Source organism: Oncorhynchus masou, chromosome 1, assembly GCF_036934945.1.
Source record: "Oncorhynchus masou masou isolate Uvic2021 chromosome 1, UVic_Omas_1.1, whole genome shotgun sequence".
Taxonomy (NCBI): Eukaryota; Metazoa; Chordata; class Actinopteri; order Salmoniformes; family Salmonidae; genus Oncorhynchus; species Oncorhynchus masou.
Window position 1 is genome coordinate 33,515,020 of NC_088212.1, and position 19,176 is coordinate 33,534,195.

Below are 19,176 nucleotides of genomic sequence, written 5' to 3' on the forward strand. Positions count from 1 at the left end.
ACCGCACACTGAGCTGGCTGGGTCCCCCATCAGCCTCCCACTCTCACAGAAACCCTCTCAGTAGGCTGGGACTGGATCAACACTCTGGAGCACAGGTCTGTGCACAGGACGGACGAAAAACCAATCGACCAAGTGACTGACTGACTGACCAATTAACTGATTGATTTGGTGTTTGTGATGTAAAGGCTCCAGACTGGAACGAGGAGCTGCAGGCAGCCAGAGATCTGCCTCAGGGCAGTCAGGAGGAGAGACTACAGAGAGACAGAGCTCTACTACAGGTACGCACACGTCATACTCACTAGGAGTCCTCCGGGAATTATTCACTGCTGACAAGCTGTCATTGTTGCTCTCAAAAAAGGATATGTCATGCTGCTGTGCTTGAACTGTAAGGCTATTGAGACATTTCTAGAAAATACATTTATTCTCTCTCATTCAGGTGAATAGTGCGTTTGTGTGGGCAGTGGCCCAGGGTGCGGAGACTGTTATTGACGGCTGTGTAGAGCCAATCAGTGGAGGCCCTGATGACCCCGCCTTCCTGTGGGGCGGGCTGTTCCTGAGCCAGGGAGGAGCAGGGATGGCATTAGGGGGCGAGAGGGGACGCAGGTAAGATCTTGTTCAGCTTGTCTTCAGCGGATCTCATTGTATGTAGCGAGAGAATGACCAGTCTTTTTCATAGTGTATAATCATAGAAACAATCCTGTTGAACCCATCATGCTGCTGTATAACAACACACTCCTCCCTCCCAGGGTGGCCCAGAGGCTGGAGCTGAGAGGTGTACAGTCCTACAGTGACCTGGAGGGGGTGCTCCAGGGCCTCCACACCCTGCCCACCGCCACCGTGGACTACAGGGGGATACGTCTGTCTGCCCAAGGCCTGGCCCCTGGCCTGGAGGGCCCAGAGCAGGACCAGGGCCCCTCTGCTCCTACCAGGTACAACTCAATAAGAACATAAACATGAGCTTTTATATGCTCCCCAGTGATTTGTTTAATTAGGACAGTATTTGCATCTACCTGCAGTTCGTCTTTGTCAGGGGCATGCCACCCTCACCTTCTCCTACCTTCTCTCACCCGCTCCCTCTCTCTCCCCCTATCTCTCTCTCCCCCTCTCACTCCCTTCCTCGCACTCCCCCTCTCTCCCTCCTTCTCCCTCTCTCTCTCCCCCAGGGGTATTCTGTACGGGGTGGGCGCTGGGCCCCAGGAGTCCCCCCACCGACGCTGTCTCTTGGAGCTGTTGGCTCAGGCTGCTAAAGGCCTCAGCCTGCAGAGACATGCTGTAGTGGGGCCCAACGGCCACCAGGTGCCTCTGTTCACCGCACTTGACGCCCAGGGTCTGCTGGGGGCTGATGGGAGGTTTTACCTGCTAGACCTCTTCAGGAGCCTGCCGGCCGATGCCAACTACTGCCCTGAGGGAGGGAGGCAGAGGGAGGAAGTGGAGAAGAAGGAGGGGTCATGTGAGGAGGGCTGGCCAGAGCAGTACCAGAGCACTTCAGGTCTGCCCAGGAAGTTCCCTCATGGCCTCTGCAGGCTAAGACCAGAGCTGCTGCAGGCCTTCATCCAGGACAAGTCAGTACAAAACACCTCTAGTTAGCTATACTGTAGGAATAGTTCTTATGTACTGTATGCATGTGGGACAGTCTGACATTTACAGTAAGTCACATTTCTAAAAGTTTTTTTTGTATTGTGTTGTTTCTAAGATTGTTCCCTCCCTCCCTCTGTTCCAGACAGTCCCAGTTCACTCGCCGATGCAAAGAAAGGATGGAAGAGAATGGAGGCGTGGAGGAGTGTGTAAAAGCAGGTGAGGAAAGGCCGTTTTTATTTTTGCTCTAGATTTCAAGACTATCAGAGCTGGCATGTTATTTTGTGTGTGTATGTGTTACCAGGTGACCATCGAGGTACAGATGCAGTGAGAGGTGCTTGTAAAGATGTGGGATCAGTCAGTGATATCATCTTTGAGATGCGCTTCAACCCCAGCGTGTTCTCCCCAGGTATCCCATCTAGTCCACACATGCACCAACACACACCCTCCCCTTCCCCATACAGCTGAGACAAAACCACTGCTGTGGCATACCAGAGTGTAAATGTTGCCCCTGTCTCTGTCTCACCTCTCTGTATGTTCAGACGTGACGTTCCCCAAGAGTGACCATGAGGCCGTGAGACTGCAGGAGAGGCTACTTCGAGAGGCTGCAGCCTCCATCATCACACAACAGATACCTGCCATCGTGAGTGGAGGAGCTCTCTATTCCTGGAGTTCAGTTCATCAACCTGTCGTAACCTGTCTCTTACTCTAGCTGTATGTGTGTCTCAGGTGGAGGCATGCCTGCAGGGCAGTGAGATGCCTCTAGATGGCGTTACGCTGAAGCAGGCGCTACACCAGAAGGGCATCAATCTCCGCTACCTCGGCCAGCTGACCAAGGCCATCAGCCAATCAGAACACAAGGAGCGGCTTAGACATATAATGGTCAGACTCAAAATTCACTCACACACAACGCAACGGCACTCGAAGAACAAGATATACATACGCTGAGTGTAAAAACTTTGGGAACATGCTCTTTCCATGACATTGACTGGCTAGGTGAATCCAAGTGAAAGCTATGATCCCTTATTGATGTCACTTGTTAAATACACTTCAATCAGTGTAGATGAAGTGGAGGAGACAGGTTAAAGAAAGATTTTAAGCCTTGAGATAATTGGGACATGGATTGTGTATGTGTGCCATTTAGAGGGTGAATGCGTGTCATGGAAATTTCCTCTATTTACCAAATCATGAGCGCAAACCACACACACAAGTCAGAGTTAGTTATCAAAGTCCATCTTTAATTATATAAGCTCTATAGCATTTTGACTTTCAACAGTTCAGTATCTCTAATGAAAAGTTGAGAGTCCCAACATAATGGCAAATGGGATCCTTTATAGCGAAGATTCACCCCCCCTCGACGACATGACAATCCACAGGTCCCAGGAACTTACACAAAGAAAGACTTTACTTCAGAGAGGAGTATCCCCTAGCCAGACAGAGTTGGCTATAAATTATCGTTCAGTTTGGTCTCCTAAACAAAGCTCTTATCTCGTCCTTGGTACAAGATGGTACCAAGACATTACCCCCACCCTTTGATATATATCAAATTGTCATTTAGATAGAACCAATTCTAAATACAACCAATCCTCCATATCAATAGGCATATATCAAATCCATCCTATCTTGACAAGATCACAGAGACACACTGACTGGCACACAGACATTGTGGAGCCAAGAGATACACGCTTGACCTCTCCCCTCTCTCCGGCCCATGCAACTTAGTCTTGACATAGAACAGATAACTGCAACCCCGCCACAGTATTATACAAAAATAACATTCTGATGAAAGTAACTTATAAACATATGATGAATATAAAACATCTTACCTATGTTACCAACCAATTCTGATTATTTCCACAACATGGGCAAGACAAAAGATTTAAGTGTCTTTCAACGGGGTATGGTAGTAGGTGCCAGGTGCACCGGTTTGTGTCAAAAATTGCAACGCTGCTGGGTTTTTCATGCTCAACAGTTTCCTGTGTGTATCAAGAATGGACCACCACAAAGGACATCCAGCCAACCTGTGGGAAGCATTGGAGTCAACATGGGCCAGCATCTCTGTGGAATAGTTTCGACGCCTTGTTGAGTCCATGCACTGACAAATTGTGGCTGTTCTGAGGATATATATATATATGAGTGGCAGGTAGCCTAGCGGTAAGAGCGTTGGGACAGTAACCGAAAGGTTGCTAGTTCAAATGAACAAGGTGAAAAATCTGTTGATGTTCCCTTAGGCACTTAACCCTAATTGCTCAGGGTTGTTGTTGATAATGGTAAACCCTGGCTAACTATGACTAACTCACACATGCGTATAATACCCACCTATCCATGTGGGAAACAGGACAAATATAAGCACCTACCTAATAAATATTTTATACGCGCTGTGATGATAGGGATTTTCTAAATGTCATGCACTCTCGCTTTTCTCTCTTACAGAGGCTAGCTGTTGGAGAGATTGTGGTTCGTTCTTCCAGAAGGATCTTCAACAACTTCCTGCAGGTACTGAAACAGTCTTCATTACAGTGTCATTATCACAGTCCTCATTAACTGGTCTGGGGTCAGTTCCTTGACTGGGTGTAGGGAAAGCATCATTACTGTCTGTAACCATAACAACCTCCTCTCCTCTGTCCACAGGGTGTGGAGGTGTCAAGTCTCTCTGCAGCTGTCAGTCACTTCCTCTGCTGCCTATTGATTGCCCATTACAGCACTGCCCCCACGGGGGAGGAGCCTAAGAAGAGGTCTAGGAGGCGGGGTCGTGGGGGAGGAGCTTCAGACAGCACTGCCTGGAGTGCGCTCAGTGGAGCCGAGCTCTGGATCCTGATTGGCCAGGACGCAGCAGAGACCTATGACATCACTCACGGCCTAGGGTTGGCACATTTAATGAATTAGTCATCAATCGATTAATCAATTAATTAGTCCATCACTTGTTACTTGTACAGTTCCTTGCGTTGTCACCTAATGATTATGATAGTATAATACCAGTAGTTAGTGTGAGCTGATGTTTTATGTGTCTCTGTGTTGCAGTTCCACTGCTGACCACCTAGTAGAGACGTATGGGCTGCAGAAGGTCTCCCTGCTTAGAGAGCTCTGTTTGAAGACTGGATTACAGGTACACACACAAACACACGCAAGTACACACACACACATACACACCTTCTCAAACAGACCTCACAATCTTTATGTGTGTCCCTCAGCTGCGACTGAGAGAGTACTCCTTCGACAACCGAACTAAGGCTCCCATTGGTCCAGACGACGTGCTCAACATTTTTCCTGTTGTCAAGCATGTCACCATGACGACACACGATGCCTCGCGAGCGTTCCGAGCTGCTCAGAGTAGCGTTCAGAAAGGTGTGGTGGGCGGGTCACTGCTTGGTTCAACACACCTGTTTAGAGTTTGTTGGTGTGTGTATTTCTGTCGTTGACACCAGCGGATGTGATATGTATGTTTTCCCGTCCCCCAGGCATGATGGAGCAGGCTTATGAGCGTCTGAAGGAGGCAGCTTATCTGTTTGGTCGTGTGTGTGACGACCTGAACGCGGAGGCCTGCTCCTGTCTAAGCCTGATGGCCAGAGTGGCTTACTTACAAGGCCAGCCAACAGAGGTATATACACACACACCTCAGATTATGGCCTCAAATGTAAGGCATAGGATTGTACGGCTGTGTAACTCACTATTATCCTGTACCTCTCTACCCCCACCCACAACCCACCAGGCCCGCAGTGTTCAGCTCAAGGCTGTGGTCATTAGTGAGAGAGTCCTGGGCTTTGACCACCCCAACACTATCCAACAATACGTAAGTACCACATTGTCATCCACTACTCATCCAAAGCACCACCATCCTCTGGGGATATCAAAACTCCAAAGGATCAATAAACAACAAGTTGGCCTTTGTATACCTTATTTATTTGTCATCCGAGTGATCTTAAGCGAAGTGAATGAGGTGTGTGTCCTGTAGGCTCTGTTGGCGGTGTATGTGTTTGCTGGAGGAGAGTCTGCTCTAGCTCAGAGGTGTCTGTTCAGAGCCCGTCTCCTGATGCTCACAGTCCATGGAGAGGACCACCCCTACACCGCTACACTGGACGTAAGTCTGCTACACTCCAAACCTACATAGTTATACTGGAAGTGAGTCTGCCATACCCTAACACACCCCCAAGACCTGTTAGAGGAGACTAAACTCTCTCCCTCTCTCTCAGAGCTGTCTAGGTTTGGTATTGCCGAGCGAACAAGCAGGGCAGTTCCTACAGAGCGCACTCAAAATCAACACTTCCTTCTTTGGCCCCACCGACGTGCACACTGCTCTCAGGTATCAAGCGCTTAAATCCCTCACTCTCTCAACCAATCAATCAATTAACCAATCAACCAAGTCACTACTCAATCACTCTATCTCCCCCATCTCTCCAGTCAGCATCTGTTGTCCCAGTGGATGTGTGGAGTGGGAGACTATCGTTCTGCCATGAACCACGAGAAAGAAGCTCTGTCTGCCTTCACCAGCCTGGTCTGTACCTAGCATACTCTGTGTGTGTGTGTGTGTGTGTCTCAAATCAAACTTTATTTGTCACATGCGCCGAATACAAGTGTAGACCTTAGCGTGAAATGCTTACTTACAAGCCCTTAACCAACAGTGCAGTTCAAGACGAGTTAAGAAGATATTTGCCAAATAAACTGAAGTAAAAAATAATAAAAAGTAACATAATAACATAACAATAACAAGGCTTTATACAGGGGGTACCAGTACCAAGTCAGTGTGTGGGGGTACAGGTTAGAGGTAATTTGTACATGTAGGTAGGGGTGAAGTGACTATGCATAGATAATAAACAGCGAGTAGCGGCAGTGAACAAAACAAATTGGGGGGGGGGGTCAATGTAATAGTCCAGCGGCCATCTGATGAATTGTTCAGCAGTCTTATGGTTTGGGGGTAGAAGCTGTTAAGGAGCCTCTTGGTCCTAGACTTGGTGCTCCGGTACCGCTTGCCATGCGGTAGCAGAGAAAACAGTCTATGACTTGAGGGACTGGAGTCTTGATAATTTTATGGGCTTTAGGTGTGTGTGTATATATGTGTGTAACCCTGTTGTCTCTGTCAGTATGGTGAGGACCACCCCCAGAGACGTTGCAGCTATGAGTTCCTGCGTTCCATTACCCAGCAAGCAGTGCGTGTGGAACGCTCTCTGAGGCAAGGCGGGAACCCGCTCACAGCTGAGGTAATAAAACCTTATTCTGTTCTCTTTGTGTACTAAATAAAGGTCCAGAGAAGGGGGCCATAAAAATCCCTTCTGCCTGTCTCCTCTCTCCCCAGGGGCAGTCTCTGTCTCCCTCAGCTGAGACCACTCTGGAGCAGCTGGCCCTGGTCACAGGCATCAGGACACCAAGCCACAGGTAACACACAAGCGAAGAATTGTATTAATATATATGTATTCATATATTACCAAAATGATATTAGCAGACACAAATCTAAGCGTGGTCTGGTCTCTTAGTGACAGGCTCCTGGAGTTCAAACAGAAGCTGATGGAACAGAGAGAGGCAGAGGAGGCCGCTAATGCCAAACCAGACAACACACACACAAAAACAGTGAACGGAAATGAAGTGAAGACCCCTGAAAGAGAGGAAGAGGAGGATGGGGTAGTCCAGGAGACCACCAGTGAGGAGGTCCCAGAAGAGGTAGATCCAGAGGAGAACACAGCTGACAAACAGACAGTGGACGGCCATCAACTGGAGGCCAATGACTGGTCCGTAGATGTGAGATCAGTAGTAACGAGCATAGTAGAGGGGTCAGCAGCAGGGAGTAAAGCAGTAGAGAGTGGAGCTGTAGTAGAATCCAGTGAAAGAGATGAAGACAGAGCTGCCCCAGAGGCTGAGCAGCACACAGGGACAGAGGATGGAGAGGCAAACCTGATGGCTACAGAGGAAATGCAAACTGAGCCAGTCAGAGACTGTATAGAGGACAGTCAGAGTCTGAGACAAAATGGAGGTTTAGAATCAGAGGGAAACCAATCAGACAACGATGTGGAGGTAGCCAATGAGAAGCCAGCGTCAGATAAGATCAGCGGTGTGAACGGAACGCCAAGCACCAGCAATGACCAAGCCTCAGGAGGTCTTTGCGAACAGGGACTCCTCGACAACCATCAGCCAAACAAAATAAACACTGGTCACAGCAGAGGGCAAGATGCTAGTTAATGGAACAGTGGTGTCAGAGTGAAGACAGAGAGGGAGGGACCATCAGAAGAGCCTAGTGGTTAGAGCATTGGACTAGTAAGCGGAAGGTTGCAAGATCAAATCCCCTAGCTGACAAGGTAAAAATCTGTCATTCTGCCCCTGAACAAGGCAGTTAACCCACCGTTCCTAGGCTGTCATTGAAAATAACGTTCTTAACTGACTTGCCTAGTTAAATAAAGGAAAAAATTATAATAATTAAAAAGAGCAAATGACCATAGAGAGGAGTCATAGGACAGACAGGCAGCTGCCAACAAGGTGGTAACTTATTAACGGTGCTGTTGATTTGGCTGGATCAGAATCTTTAGAGTAGAGAGCTGTGGAGGATGAGATGAAAAACAAAAGCAGAAAGAGAATATAGAAGTGTACCATTGTCCTTGACCTGGTGGTTTCTTTACAGATACTGGGAGAGGGCTACACTTTGTGTTGCTTTTTTCAATATTAAACATTTTACTTTTGACTGTTAAACAAACCAGTGTTTTTCTTACTGCTGTTGTCTAATTTAGTTACAGATAAATCAAATGTTATAACAGCATAAAACTGAATGTTTACACGAACACAACTGAACCAAAATAATAAAAACATTGGGAAAAAGAGGCAGTCTGGTAATTGTTCTTTAAAAAAATTTTTTTATTCTTCTTCCAAATTTTATAACATATATATTCCACATATCAACAAACACACACAGGTCCACAGCACTCACACACTTCTGCCAGATTTTCAGACTGTGGAAGTGAATCCGACTTGGCTTACGTCCAGTATCCACCATCCTATCTAAGGTTTTTCCTGGATCAAAAAGGGGCTTACGGGTGGGCGTGGTTTGCTGTAGTAATGAGCACAGATGACCGTCGGCGTGGTTACATTTTAGAGGACCCTATCTTGCCGCTGTATCAAAAAATAAGCCAATTTCCTGCAAGTCAACAAATTTCTCCATGGAGCGGAGAATGTTTTTGGCCGTTTTAAAGCTAATTTCCTGCGACTCTATATATTCTGCCATGGAGCTGAGAGAAAATGTTGCAATTTTAAAGCTAGTTTCCTGCAATTCTATGCATTTCACCATGGATAATGCTGTGTTCTTTTGTTCAAACATAATAACAAAAGGAATACTGCTAAATTCATTGTTTTTGGAATTTTCAATTCTCCCTGTCTAGCTTTTATTTTGGTGATTGTTAGTTCTCAAAGATTATATTATTTAAAAAATATAGATGTTCATTGACTTTTCTACATACTTTATATCTAGATTAAGTTTAAGCTTAACACGTTTTTCCACCCTGAAAATACATTTACCCCAAAAAGAAAATGTCCCACCAAAGGATTACAAGGGCAAAAAAAATCCTTGTTATCCTCTCATTTCACTGGGAACCACAGAGACCACAGTGATTCCTTCATCCTCCACCCCTCTCATCTCTGTGGGCCTCTGTATGATCTCCAGATCAGGGCAGTGTTGGTATTGGGGCACTGGTGCTTCCCCCCAGGCAGATTGTGGGAGTTTGCAGAGGCTGCTGGGCTTGAAGGTGATAAGGGCAGTGTCATTGAAGATGTCCAGGAGTCGGGACGGGCATGGAAGGGGCCACTCCTCACACACACACACAGCCTGACACACACAGGGGTGGTTAAGGGTCAAATACCTCCATAGACAGTGGATCATATGTAGCTATACTGCATTTCTATTGTATATCTATTTTCTTATGACACTGTACTTAGTTTCAAAGGATACGTGTGCTATGTAGCTGTAGTCTCTCTGGAGTTCTCTCTGAATCATCCTGAAGGAAAGACAATCGTTAGTGGATCTCACACACACACACACACACACACACACACACACACACACACACACACACACACACACACACACACACACACACACACACACACCTGTCCTGTATGCCTGCAAAGCTGTTTCCTATGATAGTCAGTAGAGGCAGTGCATCTCTACTCCAGTTCTTCCACAGCAGGTTGTTGTACAGAGCCTTCCCACAATGCATCAGGTAGAAAAGAGTTGGCCTCGACACTGCTCGCTTCCCCTCCTGATGACATCACACACATGAATACAATAGCATTTCATTAGTCCATCTGCAGAGACAAAAATTGTGTCCTGTATTTCTTCCACACACACCTCGTTCTCAGTCAGCACGTTGAGGCCAAGCTGTCTCAGTACCTCCATCTCCCCTGAGGAAAACACAGGGTCGTACACACTGCACCACTCCATAGGGATCTAGACAGGAATACAGTATACATTACACACAGTATAGTATGGAATATAGGGTCGATTAAGGCAGCCCTCCACACCTCTCTGATTCAGAGGTGTTGGGTAAAATGCGGAAGACACATTTCAGTTGAATGCATTCAGTTGTACAACTGACTAGGTATCCCCCTTTCCCATTACACACTGCACTTCTTCATAGGAATCTAGAGTGGGACAGGAGGAATACAGTGAAGCGGTGTCTTTAGGCCGTGTCTTAGGTCTTGAGAGAGAGAGCGAGTACCTGTAGTGACTCCAGAATCAATAGCAGCATAGCTAGTTGGTAACGAGCTGTCACACAGCAAGAGAAGGAGCCCAGACCATAACACACACATTCCAGTGGACCGCTAGGGGCCTCCCGGGCCCGGTCCCCACCCTCAGGTCTTGGGTCAGAGCCTGCTGCTGGGTCCCCTCCAACCTCTGGGGAGTCTGCCTTAGCCACAGCCGTCAGTCGATCTGAGAAAGGAAAGAACTCTATTACCATAGTGTTTACACTTATCAAATTCTTTCAGGTTTATTGTGTCGCTATTGGTAGAGGCTGGAAGTTATGGGACTGGCCAAATGGGACCGGATACAGAACAAGATCATCCATTAGAGTTCTGTTACGCACCTCTCCACTCAAACCAGAAATCTGCACACCTCAGTTCAGCCCTACAATGGGAGAAATAGAGCAACACAGTTATGTCTTTGTGTCAACTGCTGTGATTAGATAGGCCTACTGTCCACCTTTGTACAATACAGTACAGTGAATGACATATGGGAACAGTCAGGATAATCCTTGATTTTAATAGCTTTGTTCTTCTTACATGGTTTCTGTGATCCTTTGTTTGGTCCTGTCTGTGTCCACAGCGTCGGCGTGTCCAGGTTCATGACAGGCCGTGTGAGGAATCTTCCCTCTGCGGCCTGCTCCCTTCCGTCGCCGGGCCACCTGCCACTCCTCACCGCTGTTCGGCATCTGGAATAGTGCGCTTATCTACATCCACACAACAGCTCACCTAACCAACACAGGTATTAGACTCATGAATTTACGATAACGACACTGTCACTAATTGTGAAATCGTAGGGAAAATGAATCATACAAAAAGTTAGTAGCTAGTATTTCTGGCAACACGGGGGACTGTTTTGAATGTGGCGCACGCAAACCCATTTTGCTTCCGGTGTAATATTTGTCAAGGGGAAGTACTTTGGGTTTCGTCTTCGTTACAATGCTAGCTAGATAGCGGTACACATTGTAAATATATTTTTGCGTTAACCGATAGTTGCAACAACTGAGCAGTTCAGGTAAGTAATTAAGTTCAATGTACTTTCCTAGACATGTAAATCGAGCTGGTCCCTCCAACGACGCGTAGCCAGAGCAGGAAACCTGCTGTCCCATGACGACGTTAGCTAGTTATATATTAATTCTAGCTAGTTTAACACTATATAGATCTAAATCAGCTTTATCAATGTAAACTTGTATATTCTGCATGCTAACAGGGTCATATCACTTCAGTTGTTTCGCCATAAAGCAAGCAAGTCCAGACAATAAATACCTAACGTTACTATGTTACTTTCTAAAAAGTGTAGTCCATAGACTGTACAGTGTATGCACTACCTACGTTTTAATCGTCCATATGAAGAAGTGACTGGGTAATTTCTGTTAACTATTCCTTAACAATTAAGGCTTGAATAACTTTTCTTCTCAGAGACCCAGCCATGTCTATGTCCCACCTGTACGGACGGCAGGGAGAGGAGGAGGATGAGGGGGTGGAGGTAGAGAAGTTTGAGGTGACAGAATGGGACCTGGCCAATGAGTTTAACCCGGAGCGTCGCAGACACAGACAGACCAAAGAGGAGGCCGTCTATGGCATCTGGGCAGAGAGGGGAGACTCCGACGATGAGAGACCCAGCTTCGGAGGGAAGAGGTAGGAGGCTGGTTCCTGTACACTCTCCACCTGATAAAATGCTGATGACTGAACTACACACACATTCAGAAAGAGGAGACGGTGGCAGAGATGGATGTCACAATCTCATGGTCTTCATTGGGTCTGTGTCTACTCTTAATCCCAGGTCAAAGGACTACTCTGCCCCTGTGAGTTTTGTGAGTGCTGGGCTGCGCAAGTCTGCAGCAGAGGAGAAGCAACAGCAGCAGATAGATGGAGGGTCAGATGACTCTGACAATGACAACACTCCCCCTGCCCAACCCCCACCCCGCGACACTGCACCTAAGAAACTGCAGACGGTAGGTGTATGTGGTGTGTGTTTTATGGGACCTTGAAGGAGCATTAGGTTCTGTGAATCAAAGGTTCTACACAGAATCACATATTAATGACCAATAGACAGAATTATTAGGAGGATTGATTTTTGTCTTACTTGCATGGTTAACTCTGTCTTTCCCTCTTCTGTCTGATTTCTCCAGGGCGGTCATTTCCGTGGCAATAGCCAGTCCCAGAGGACGGGGTTTGCGGCCGGTATCCGAGCTGGAGGAGACTTGGGCACTTGGGAGAAACACACCAAGGGGATTGGCCAGAAACTCCTCCAGAAGATGGGCTATGTACCAGGGAAAGGACTGGGGAAAAACGCCCAGGGTGGGTATGAGAGAGAGAGAATGAGAAAACAGAAGAATTAGCAGAATTCCCCTCTAAGGTTCAAATGTCCTCTTTCGAATGCTGCCTCTCTCCTCAGGTCTGACCTCTAAACCCTATCTCCTAAGGTATTTTGAATCCCATCGAGGCAAAGCTTCGGAAGGGAAAGGGGGCGGTGGGCGCCTACGGCAACGAGAGAACCAAACAGTCACTACAGGACTTCCCTGTGGTTGACTCCGAGGAGGAGGAGGAGAAGGTAGCTCTCTCTTTCTGTTTCTCCCCATCCTCAACCACTTCTGTAGTCTGAGCACAGATCTGAAAGAGACTGGTTAGGTATAAACAATGCAGTGATGACCTTTCCACTATATTCCTCTCTCCTATTTGGTCCTTTTAGATTTGTGAGCACAACATCTGTACCTGGTTTAATGATGTATGCCTTTGCTCGCCTGAGGTAGAGTATCTCATGATAAGCTGTAGACAACTCTTGGTAGATAGTGTGTTCATATGTATTTTTTGTAGCTGGTTACATACCACCACAGACTGAGGCTGGCACTAAGACCGCACTCAATGAACTGTATTCCGCCACAAGCAAACAGGAAAACGCTCACCCAGAGGCGGTGCTCCTTGATGTGGCCGGGGACTTTAATGCAGAGAAACTTAAATCGGTCTAACCAAATTTCTATCAGCATGTTAAATGTGCAACCAGAGGAGAAAAAAACCTCTGGACCACCTTTACTCCACACACAGAGATGCATACAAAGCTCTCCCTCGCCCTCCATTTGGCAAATCTGACCATAATTCTATCCTCCTGATTCCTGCTTACAAGCAAAAATTTAAGCGGGAAGCAACAGTGACTCGATCAAATAAAAAAATGGTCAGATGAAGAAAGATGTTAAGCTACAGGACTATTTTGCACAAACTGGAATATGTTCCGGGATTCTTCCGATGACATTGAGGATTACACCACATCAATCACTGGCTTTATCAATAAGTACATGGAAGACGTCGTCCCCACAGTGACTGCTGCTTTCAAGGACCGGGACTCTAACCCGGAAGCTTATAAGAAATCCCGCTATGCCCTCCGAACCATCAAACAGGCAAAGTGTCAATACAGGACTTAGATCGAATCGTACTACACCGGCTCTGATGCTCGTCGGATGTGGCAGGGCTTGCAAACCATTACAGACTAGAAAGGGAAGTACAGCCAAGAGCTGCCCAGTGACAGGAGCCTACTAGACGAGCTAAACTACTTTATGCTCGCTTCGAGGCAAATAACACTGAAACATGCATGAGAGCACCAGCTGTTCTGGGAAGACTGTGATCATGCTCTCTGGACCCGATGTGAGTAAGACCTTTAAACAGGTCAACATTCACAGGACCGCAGTGCCAGACGGATTACCAGGACATGTACTGCAAGCATGCGCTGACCAACTGACAAATGTCTCACTGACATTATCAACCTCTCCCAGTCTGACTCTGTTATACCAACATGTTTTAAGCAGACCACCATAGTCCTTGTGCCCAAAAACACTAAGGTAACCTGCCTAAATTACTACTAACCCGTAGCACTCATGTCTGTAGTCATGAAGTGCTTTGAAAGGCTGGTCATGGCTCACATCAACACCATTATCCCATAAACCCTAGACCCACTCCAATTTGCATAACGCCTTAACAGATCCACAGATGATGCAATCTCTATTGCATTCCACACTGCCCTTTCCCACCTGGACAAAAGGAACACCTATGTGAGAATGCTATTCATTGACTACAGCTCAGCATTCAACACCATAGTGCCCTCAAAGCTCATCAATAACCTAAGGACCCTGGGACTAAATACCTCCCTCTGCAACTGGATCCTGGACTGCCTGACGGGCCGCCCCCAGGTGGTAAGGGTAAGTAACAATACATCCGCCACTCTGATCCTCAACACAGGGGACTCAGGGGTGTGTGCTCAGTCTCCTGTACTCCCTGTTCACTCGTGACTGCACGGCCAGGCACGACTTCAACACCATCATTAAGTTTGCTGATGACACAACAGTGGTAGTCCTGATCACCGACAATGACGAGACAGCCTATAGGGAGGTGGTCAGAGACCTGGCTGTGTGGTGCCAGGACAAAACCTCTCCCTCAACGTGATGGAGGAGATGATTGTGGACTACAGGAAAAAGAGGACCGAGCACGCTCCCATTCTCATTGGTTCCTTGGTGTCTACATCACCAACAAACTATCATGGTCCAAGCACACAGTTGTGAAGAGGGCACGACAAAACCTATTCGTACTCAGGAGACTGAACAAATTTGGCATGGGTCCTCAGATCCTTAAGTTCTACAGCTGCGCCATCGAGAGCATCCTGACGGGTTGCTTCACTGCCTGGTATGGCAACTGCTCAGCCTCCGACCACAAGGCACTACAGAGGGTAGTGCGTACGGCCCAGTATATAACTGGGGTAAAGCTTCCTGTCATCCAGGACCTCTATACCAGGCGGTGTCAGAGGAAGGCCATAAAAAATCTCAGATTCCAGCCACCCTAGTCATAGACTGTTCTCTCTGCTACCGCACGGCAAGCGGTACTGGAGCACGAAGTCTAGGTCCAAGAGGCTTCTAAACAGCTTCTACCCTCAAGCCATAAGGGTCCTGAACATCTAATAAAATGGCTACCCAGACTATTTGCATTGCCCCCTCCCCCATTTTACAATGCTGCTACTCTGTATAGTCACTTCAATAACTCTACCTACATGTACATCGACTAATCGGTGCCCCCACACATTAACTCTGTACCGGTACCCCCCTGTATATAGTCTTGCTATTGTTATTTTACTGCTGCTCTTTAATTACTTTTATTTCTTATTTGTACTGCATTGTTGGTTAGGGACTAGTAAGTAAGCATTTCACTGTAACCTGTTGTATTCGGCGCATGTGACTAATAAAATTAGATTTAACATACCTTTATCCCCCTTTTTTTAGGAGTTCCAGAGGGAACTAGGTCAGTGGCGTAGGGACCCTGCAGGTGGTGGAGGGAAGAAGAAACCAAAGTATTCCTACAGGACTGTAGAGGAGCTGAAGGCTAAAGGCAAGCTGGCTGGACGGACCACACAGACACCCGCTGGAGAACTGGCTCAGGTCAAGGTGGGAGACACTTGCACACACACACAGTTACACATTTAAGTATCCAGAAACTGTTTTAAACACTTGAATTTTATAATTTAAGAAGAAAAAATGCTCCCCACCTCTCTAGGTGATAGATATGACAGGCAGGGAACAGAAGGTGTATTACAGCTACAGTCAGATGACTAACAAACTCAGTGTACCAGAGGAGGCTCCACTGAGCGTGGCCACACGTGAGCAGAAGACGTCTGGCTTTGCTCTGCCAGAGCTGGAACACAACCTGCAACTACTGATCGACCTGACGGAACAAGACATACTACAGGTAACCCCTAACCCCTAGGATACACAACTTTCTGCTTCTGAGACAACACACCTCACCGATTTACTATAACACTATTTTCAGAGAGTTCAGAAGCTCATAAACACTCACACTATATTCCCCTGTCTGTCTGTAGTCCTCACGGCGTCTGCAGCATGAGCGTGACGTGGTGGTGACTCTAAGCCACGAGAGCTCCGGTCTGCAGACGAGGCTTGGGACGGAACGGGATGCCATCCAGAGGCTAGAGGCAGTACTGCAGCTGGTGGATCGCTTTCAGAGCGGGGAGACTGCACCCGGGGTAGGACCCAGCCTGCAGGTACACATGTGTATGCTCTCTCGGGACAGGTCATTTTTCAAGATGGAGAATAACAATGGTCCCAGTATTGAACCTTATGGTACAAACTTTTCTTTATTGTATTTTACTCCCTCTTTCTCTCTCTCTAGGAGTGTGCTGGTGTTTTTGAGACTCTACAGAGTGAGTTCTATGAGGAGTACAAGACTCTAGGTTTGGGAGATCTGGCTGCGGCTGTAGTACATCCACTACTCCGAGAGAAACTACGCACATGGGATCCTCTTAAGGTACACACACACACACACACACACACACACACTCCCTTGCATGCTCCACCTTTTAGTTGTGGAAGCACCACCAAGTGCATGAAAACACTTGCATGTACTCCTAGTTCCCTCCACTCCTGCTGGAGTCCTGCTGTTTGTGCTGTTTGTCTGTAGGACAGTTCATATGGTCTGGAGGAGGTGGGTCAGTGGCGAGCCATCCTGGAGTCTGATCAGCTTCACCACGCCAACGCCCCTGAAGCACACATGGACCCCTACCACAGGTAAATCAATAACACTTCACACCTCAGAGATGTGTGTGTGCACAGTGGGCAAGTGGGAAAAATACCAGAATGTCAAGCCTTATGCGTGTGAATATAACGTGTGTGTGTGTACAGGCTGCTGTGGGAGGTGTGGATCCCTGTGCTGCGAGTGTGTGTGTCGGGGTGGCAGCCTCGCATGGTAGGACCCATGGTGGACTGTGTGGAGGTCTGGGCCCCTCTGCTGCCCCTCTGGATACTAAACCACCTCCTGGAACAACTCCTCTTCCCCAGGCTGCAGAGAGAGGTAGAATCACACACGCATCAGCGCTATACCAGTGATACAAAGATGAAGTCTCGTGATGTGGTGCCAAGCTTTCTGTTAAGAAAGGAAGAAACATTTCACAACTGTAAAGTAGTAGTAGTTTGGTCTTGGTGTGGTAGCTCAAATTGTCACTTTTTTTCTACCCAGAACCATAAACATAATGAACACACTCTTTCTACCCCCACCCCTTCTCTTTCATAGGTGGATAGCTGGAACCCCCTGACCGACACAGTGCCCATCCACTCCTGGCTCCACCCCTGGCTGCCTCTGCTCCAATCACGGCTGGAGCCTCTCTACCCGCCCATCCGCAGTAAACTGGCCAATGCGCTGCAGCGCTGGCACCCGAGTGACGGCTCCGCCCGCCTCATCCTCCAACCATGGAGAGACGTGTTCACGCCCGGTGCCTGGGAAGCCTTCATGGTCAAAAACATAATCCCTAAACTAGGTAAACATACACACACTTACCTTCAGTGGCCCCTGAAGCCAGCTGAATGACACTACGCTGACTGCGTCCTAAATGTCACCTTCTTCCCAAGATAGTGCACTACTTTTGACAAACTCTGGTCATAAGTAGTGCATTATAAAGGACATGGGGTGCCAAAATGGGGACGCAGACAAATATTATTGGATAGTAGAACAGTAGTTTCTTACTTCCTACTCTCCTTCCCTATAGCTCTTTGTCTGGGGGAGCTTGTAATAAATCCTCACCAGCAGCAGATGGAGCCGTTCAATTGGGTGTTGGACTGGGAGGGCATGCTGTCTCCCTCCAGCCTCGTATCACTGCTGGACAAACACTTCTTCTCCAAGTGGCTACAGGTATGTATGTGTGTGAGAGAGCATAGAGGTTGTGCTTAATGATAATTGACTTACTCCTGATGTGTTTACCTGTGCTGTTTTTTGTAAGGCCTAAATAGTCTGTAAATGTGCTTAACTATGCGGAGATAATTGATTTGTGTGTTTGTCTGTTTGTGTAGGTGCTGTGTTCATGGCTCAGTAACAGTCCTAACTATGAGGAGATTACAAAGTGGTACCTGGGCTGGAAGTCCATATTCAGTGATGCTGTTCTGGCTCAGCCACTCGTTAAGGACAAGTTCAACGAAGCTTTGGACATCATGAACCGCGCTGTCTCCTCTGGCCTTGGTTCGTATTACACACACAGTTCCAAACAACATGAATTTATCACTGACCTTTGGCATAGGTTAATATGATACACACGCACCCTTCTCTTTCTGCAGGTGGGGGGTACATGCAGCCTGGTGCCCGTGAGAACATAGCATACCTCACACACACAGAGCGTCGTAAAGACTTCCAGTACGAGGCTCTGCAGGAGCGCCGGGATGCTGAGAGCGTGGCGCAGCGAGGCATCGGTGCCAGCCTGCCCACCAACTTCAAAGACCTGATCCAGACCAAGGCTGAGGAGAACAACATTGTCTTTATGCCGCTGGTTGCCAAACGCCACGAGGGGAAACAGCTGTACACCTTTGGGCGTATTGTCATCTACATAGACAGAGGAGTGGTCTTCGTACAGGGAGAGAAGACCTGGGTCCCTACGTCCCTACAGAGTCTCATAGATATGGCCAAGTGATAGAGGGAGTACATGGAGATGGCGATAAGGTGAAAGATGTGTAGAGGCAGCACGCTTGTCATTTGTTTGTAATAAGTTTGTTATTCAGCTGGTAATCACTGAAATATGTAATTGGAACCATGAATAAATGATTTGACTTTCTACATCAATTATTTTTTGTTATTGACTCACCGCTGCAAACCAAGAGTATTGCTCGTAGGAGTTTAAATTACTTGGCTGTAAAATCGCGACTGAAACCCATTTTTAACCTTTATCTAAGTCAGTTAAGACCAAGACCCTGGTTCAATTCCATTCCATTCTCAACCGGCCATAATTGAGAGGCCCATAGGGCGGTGCACAATTGGCCCGTTGTCGGCTGGGGCAGGTTGTCATTGTAAATAATTTGTTTTTAATGGACTTGCCTAGTTAAATAAAGGTTAATTAAAGACAATGAACTAGCTGAG

General features: G+C 47.3%; 3 protein-coding genes across 3 annotated transcripts in view; 2 read left to right on the forward strand and 1 right to left on the reverse strand.

Moving 5' to 3' along the window:
• The window catches only part of si:ch211-166a6.5 (clustered mitochondria protein homolog), a 16,828-nt gene extending 8,453 nt beyond the window's left edge, over positions 1-8,375 (forward strand). Inside the window, exons 8-28 of the mRNA XM_064969512.1 lie at positions 1-95; positions 186-278; positions 437-603; positions 747-929; positions 1,164-1,562; positions 1,721-1,794; positions 1,880-1,984; positions 2,118-2,218; positions 2,305-2,457; positions 4,009-4,071; positions 4,207-4,439; positions 4,597-4,681; positions 4,767-4,920; positions 5,034-5,173; positions 5,285-5,365; positions 5,528-5,653; positions 5,766-5,875; positions 5,974-6,067; positions 6,654-6,770; positions 6,866-6,945; positions 7,044-8,375. The exon at positions 1-95 is cut by the window's left edge and continues 38 nt beyond it. Coding sequence (XP_064825584.1) covers positions 1-95; positions 186-278; positions 437-603; positions 747-929; positions 1,164-1,562; positions 1,721-1,794; positions 1,880-1,984; positions 2,118-2,218; positions 2,305-2,457; positions 4,009-4,071; positions 4,207-4,439; positions 4,597-4,681; positions 4,767-4,920; positions 5,034-5,173; positions 5,285-5,365; positions 5,528-5,653; positions 5,766-5,875; positions 5,974-6,067; positions 6,654-6,770; positions 6,866-6,945; positions 7,044-7,743 — 3,353 coding nt within the window. The 3' untranslated portion in view covers positions 7,744-8,375. The remainder of the gene's footprint in view (positions 96-185; positions 279-436; positions 604-746; positions 930-1,163; positions 1,563-1,720; positions 1,795-1,879; positions 1,985-2,117; positions 2,219-2,304; positions 2,458-4,008; positions 4,072-4,206; positions 4,440-4,596; positions 4,682-4,766; positions 4,921-5,033; positions 5,174-5,284; positions 5,366-5,527; positions 5,654-5,765; positions 5,876-5,973; positions 6,068-6,653; positions 6,771-6,865; positions 6,946-7,043) is intronic.
• A 20-nt stretch (positions 8,376-8,395) lies between these two features.
• srrd (SRR1 domain containing) lies at positions 8,396-11,191 on the reverse strand. Its single transcript, XM_064969561.1, has 7 exons — positions 10,828-11,191; positions 10,632-10,672; positions 10,266-10,477; positions 9,896-9,994; positions 9,655-9,806; positions 9,497-9,542; positions 8,396-9,373 (listed from the first exon to the last, which is right to left on the reverse strand). The coding sequence occupies exons 1-7, from the start codon at positions 10,974-10,976 to the stop codon at positions 9,119-9,121; spliced, it is 954 nt and encodes a 317-aa protein (XP_064825633.1). The 5' UTR covers positions 10,977-11,191; the 3' UTR covers positions 8,396-9,118.
• A 3-nt stretch (positions 11,192-11,194) lies between these two features.
• tfip11 (tuftelin interacting protein 11) lies at positions 11,195-18,882 on the forward strand. The gene is made up of 15 exons (XM_064969524.1): positions 11,195-11,302; positions 11,707-11,925; positions 12,071-12,242; positions 12,420-12,588; positions 12,714-12,841; positions 15,549-15,710; positions 15,820-16,011; positions 16,145-16,324; positions 16,453-16,587; positions 16,741-16,847; positions 16,962-17,130; positions 17,350-17,593; positions 17,822-17,964; positions 18,123-18,288; positions 18,384-18,882. The coding sequence occupies exons 2-15, from the start codon at positions 11,717-11,719 to the stop codon at positions 18,731-18,733; spliced, it is 2,526 nt and encodes an 841-aa protein (XP_064825596.1). The 5' UTR covers positions 11,195-11,302; positions 11,707-11,716; the 3' UTR covers positions 18,734-18,882.
• The last annotated feature ends 294 nt before the right edge of the window (positions 18,883-19,176 follow it).

Bases quoted from the DNA above. Each gene is read 5' to 3' on its own strand.
- tfip11 (XM_064969524.1), top strand. From the start codon at position 11,717: ATGTCTATGTCCCACCTGTACGGACGGCAGGGAGAGGAGGAGGATGAG. The intron at 12,243-12,419 runs GTAGGTGTATGT...TGATTTCTCCAG, and splicing joins CACCTAAGAAACTGCAGACG to GGCGGTCATTTCCGTGGCAA. The intron at 16,848-16,961 runs GTAAATCAATAA...GTGTGTGTACAG, and splicing joins CACATGGACCCCTACCACAG to GCTGCTGTGGGAGGTGTGGA.
- srrd (XM_064969561.1), bottom strand. From the start codon at position 10,976: ATGCCGAACAGCGGTGAGGAGTGGCAGGTGGCCCGGCGACGGAAGGGA. The intron at 10,478-10,631 runs GTGCGTAACAGA...TTCCTTTCTCAG, and splicing joins TTTCTGGTTTGAGTGGAGAG to ATCGACTGACGGCTGTGGCT. The intron at 9,543-9,654 runs GTGTGTGTGTGT...TCTTTCCTTCAG, and splicing joins TTTGCAGGCATACAGGACAG to GATGATTCAGAGAGAACTCC.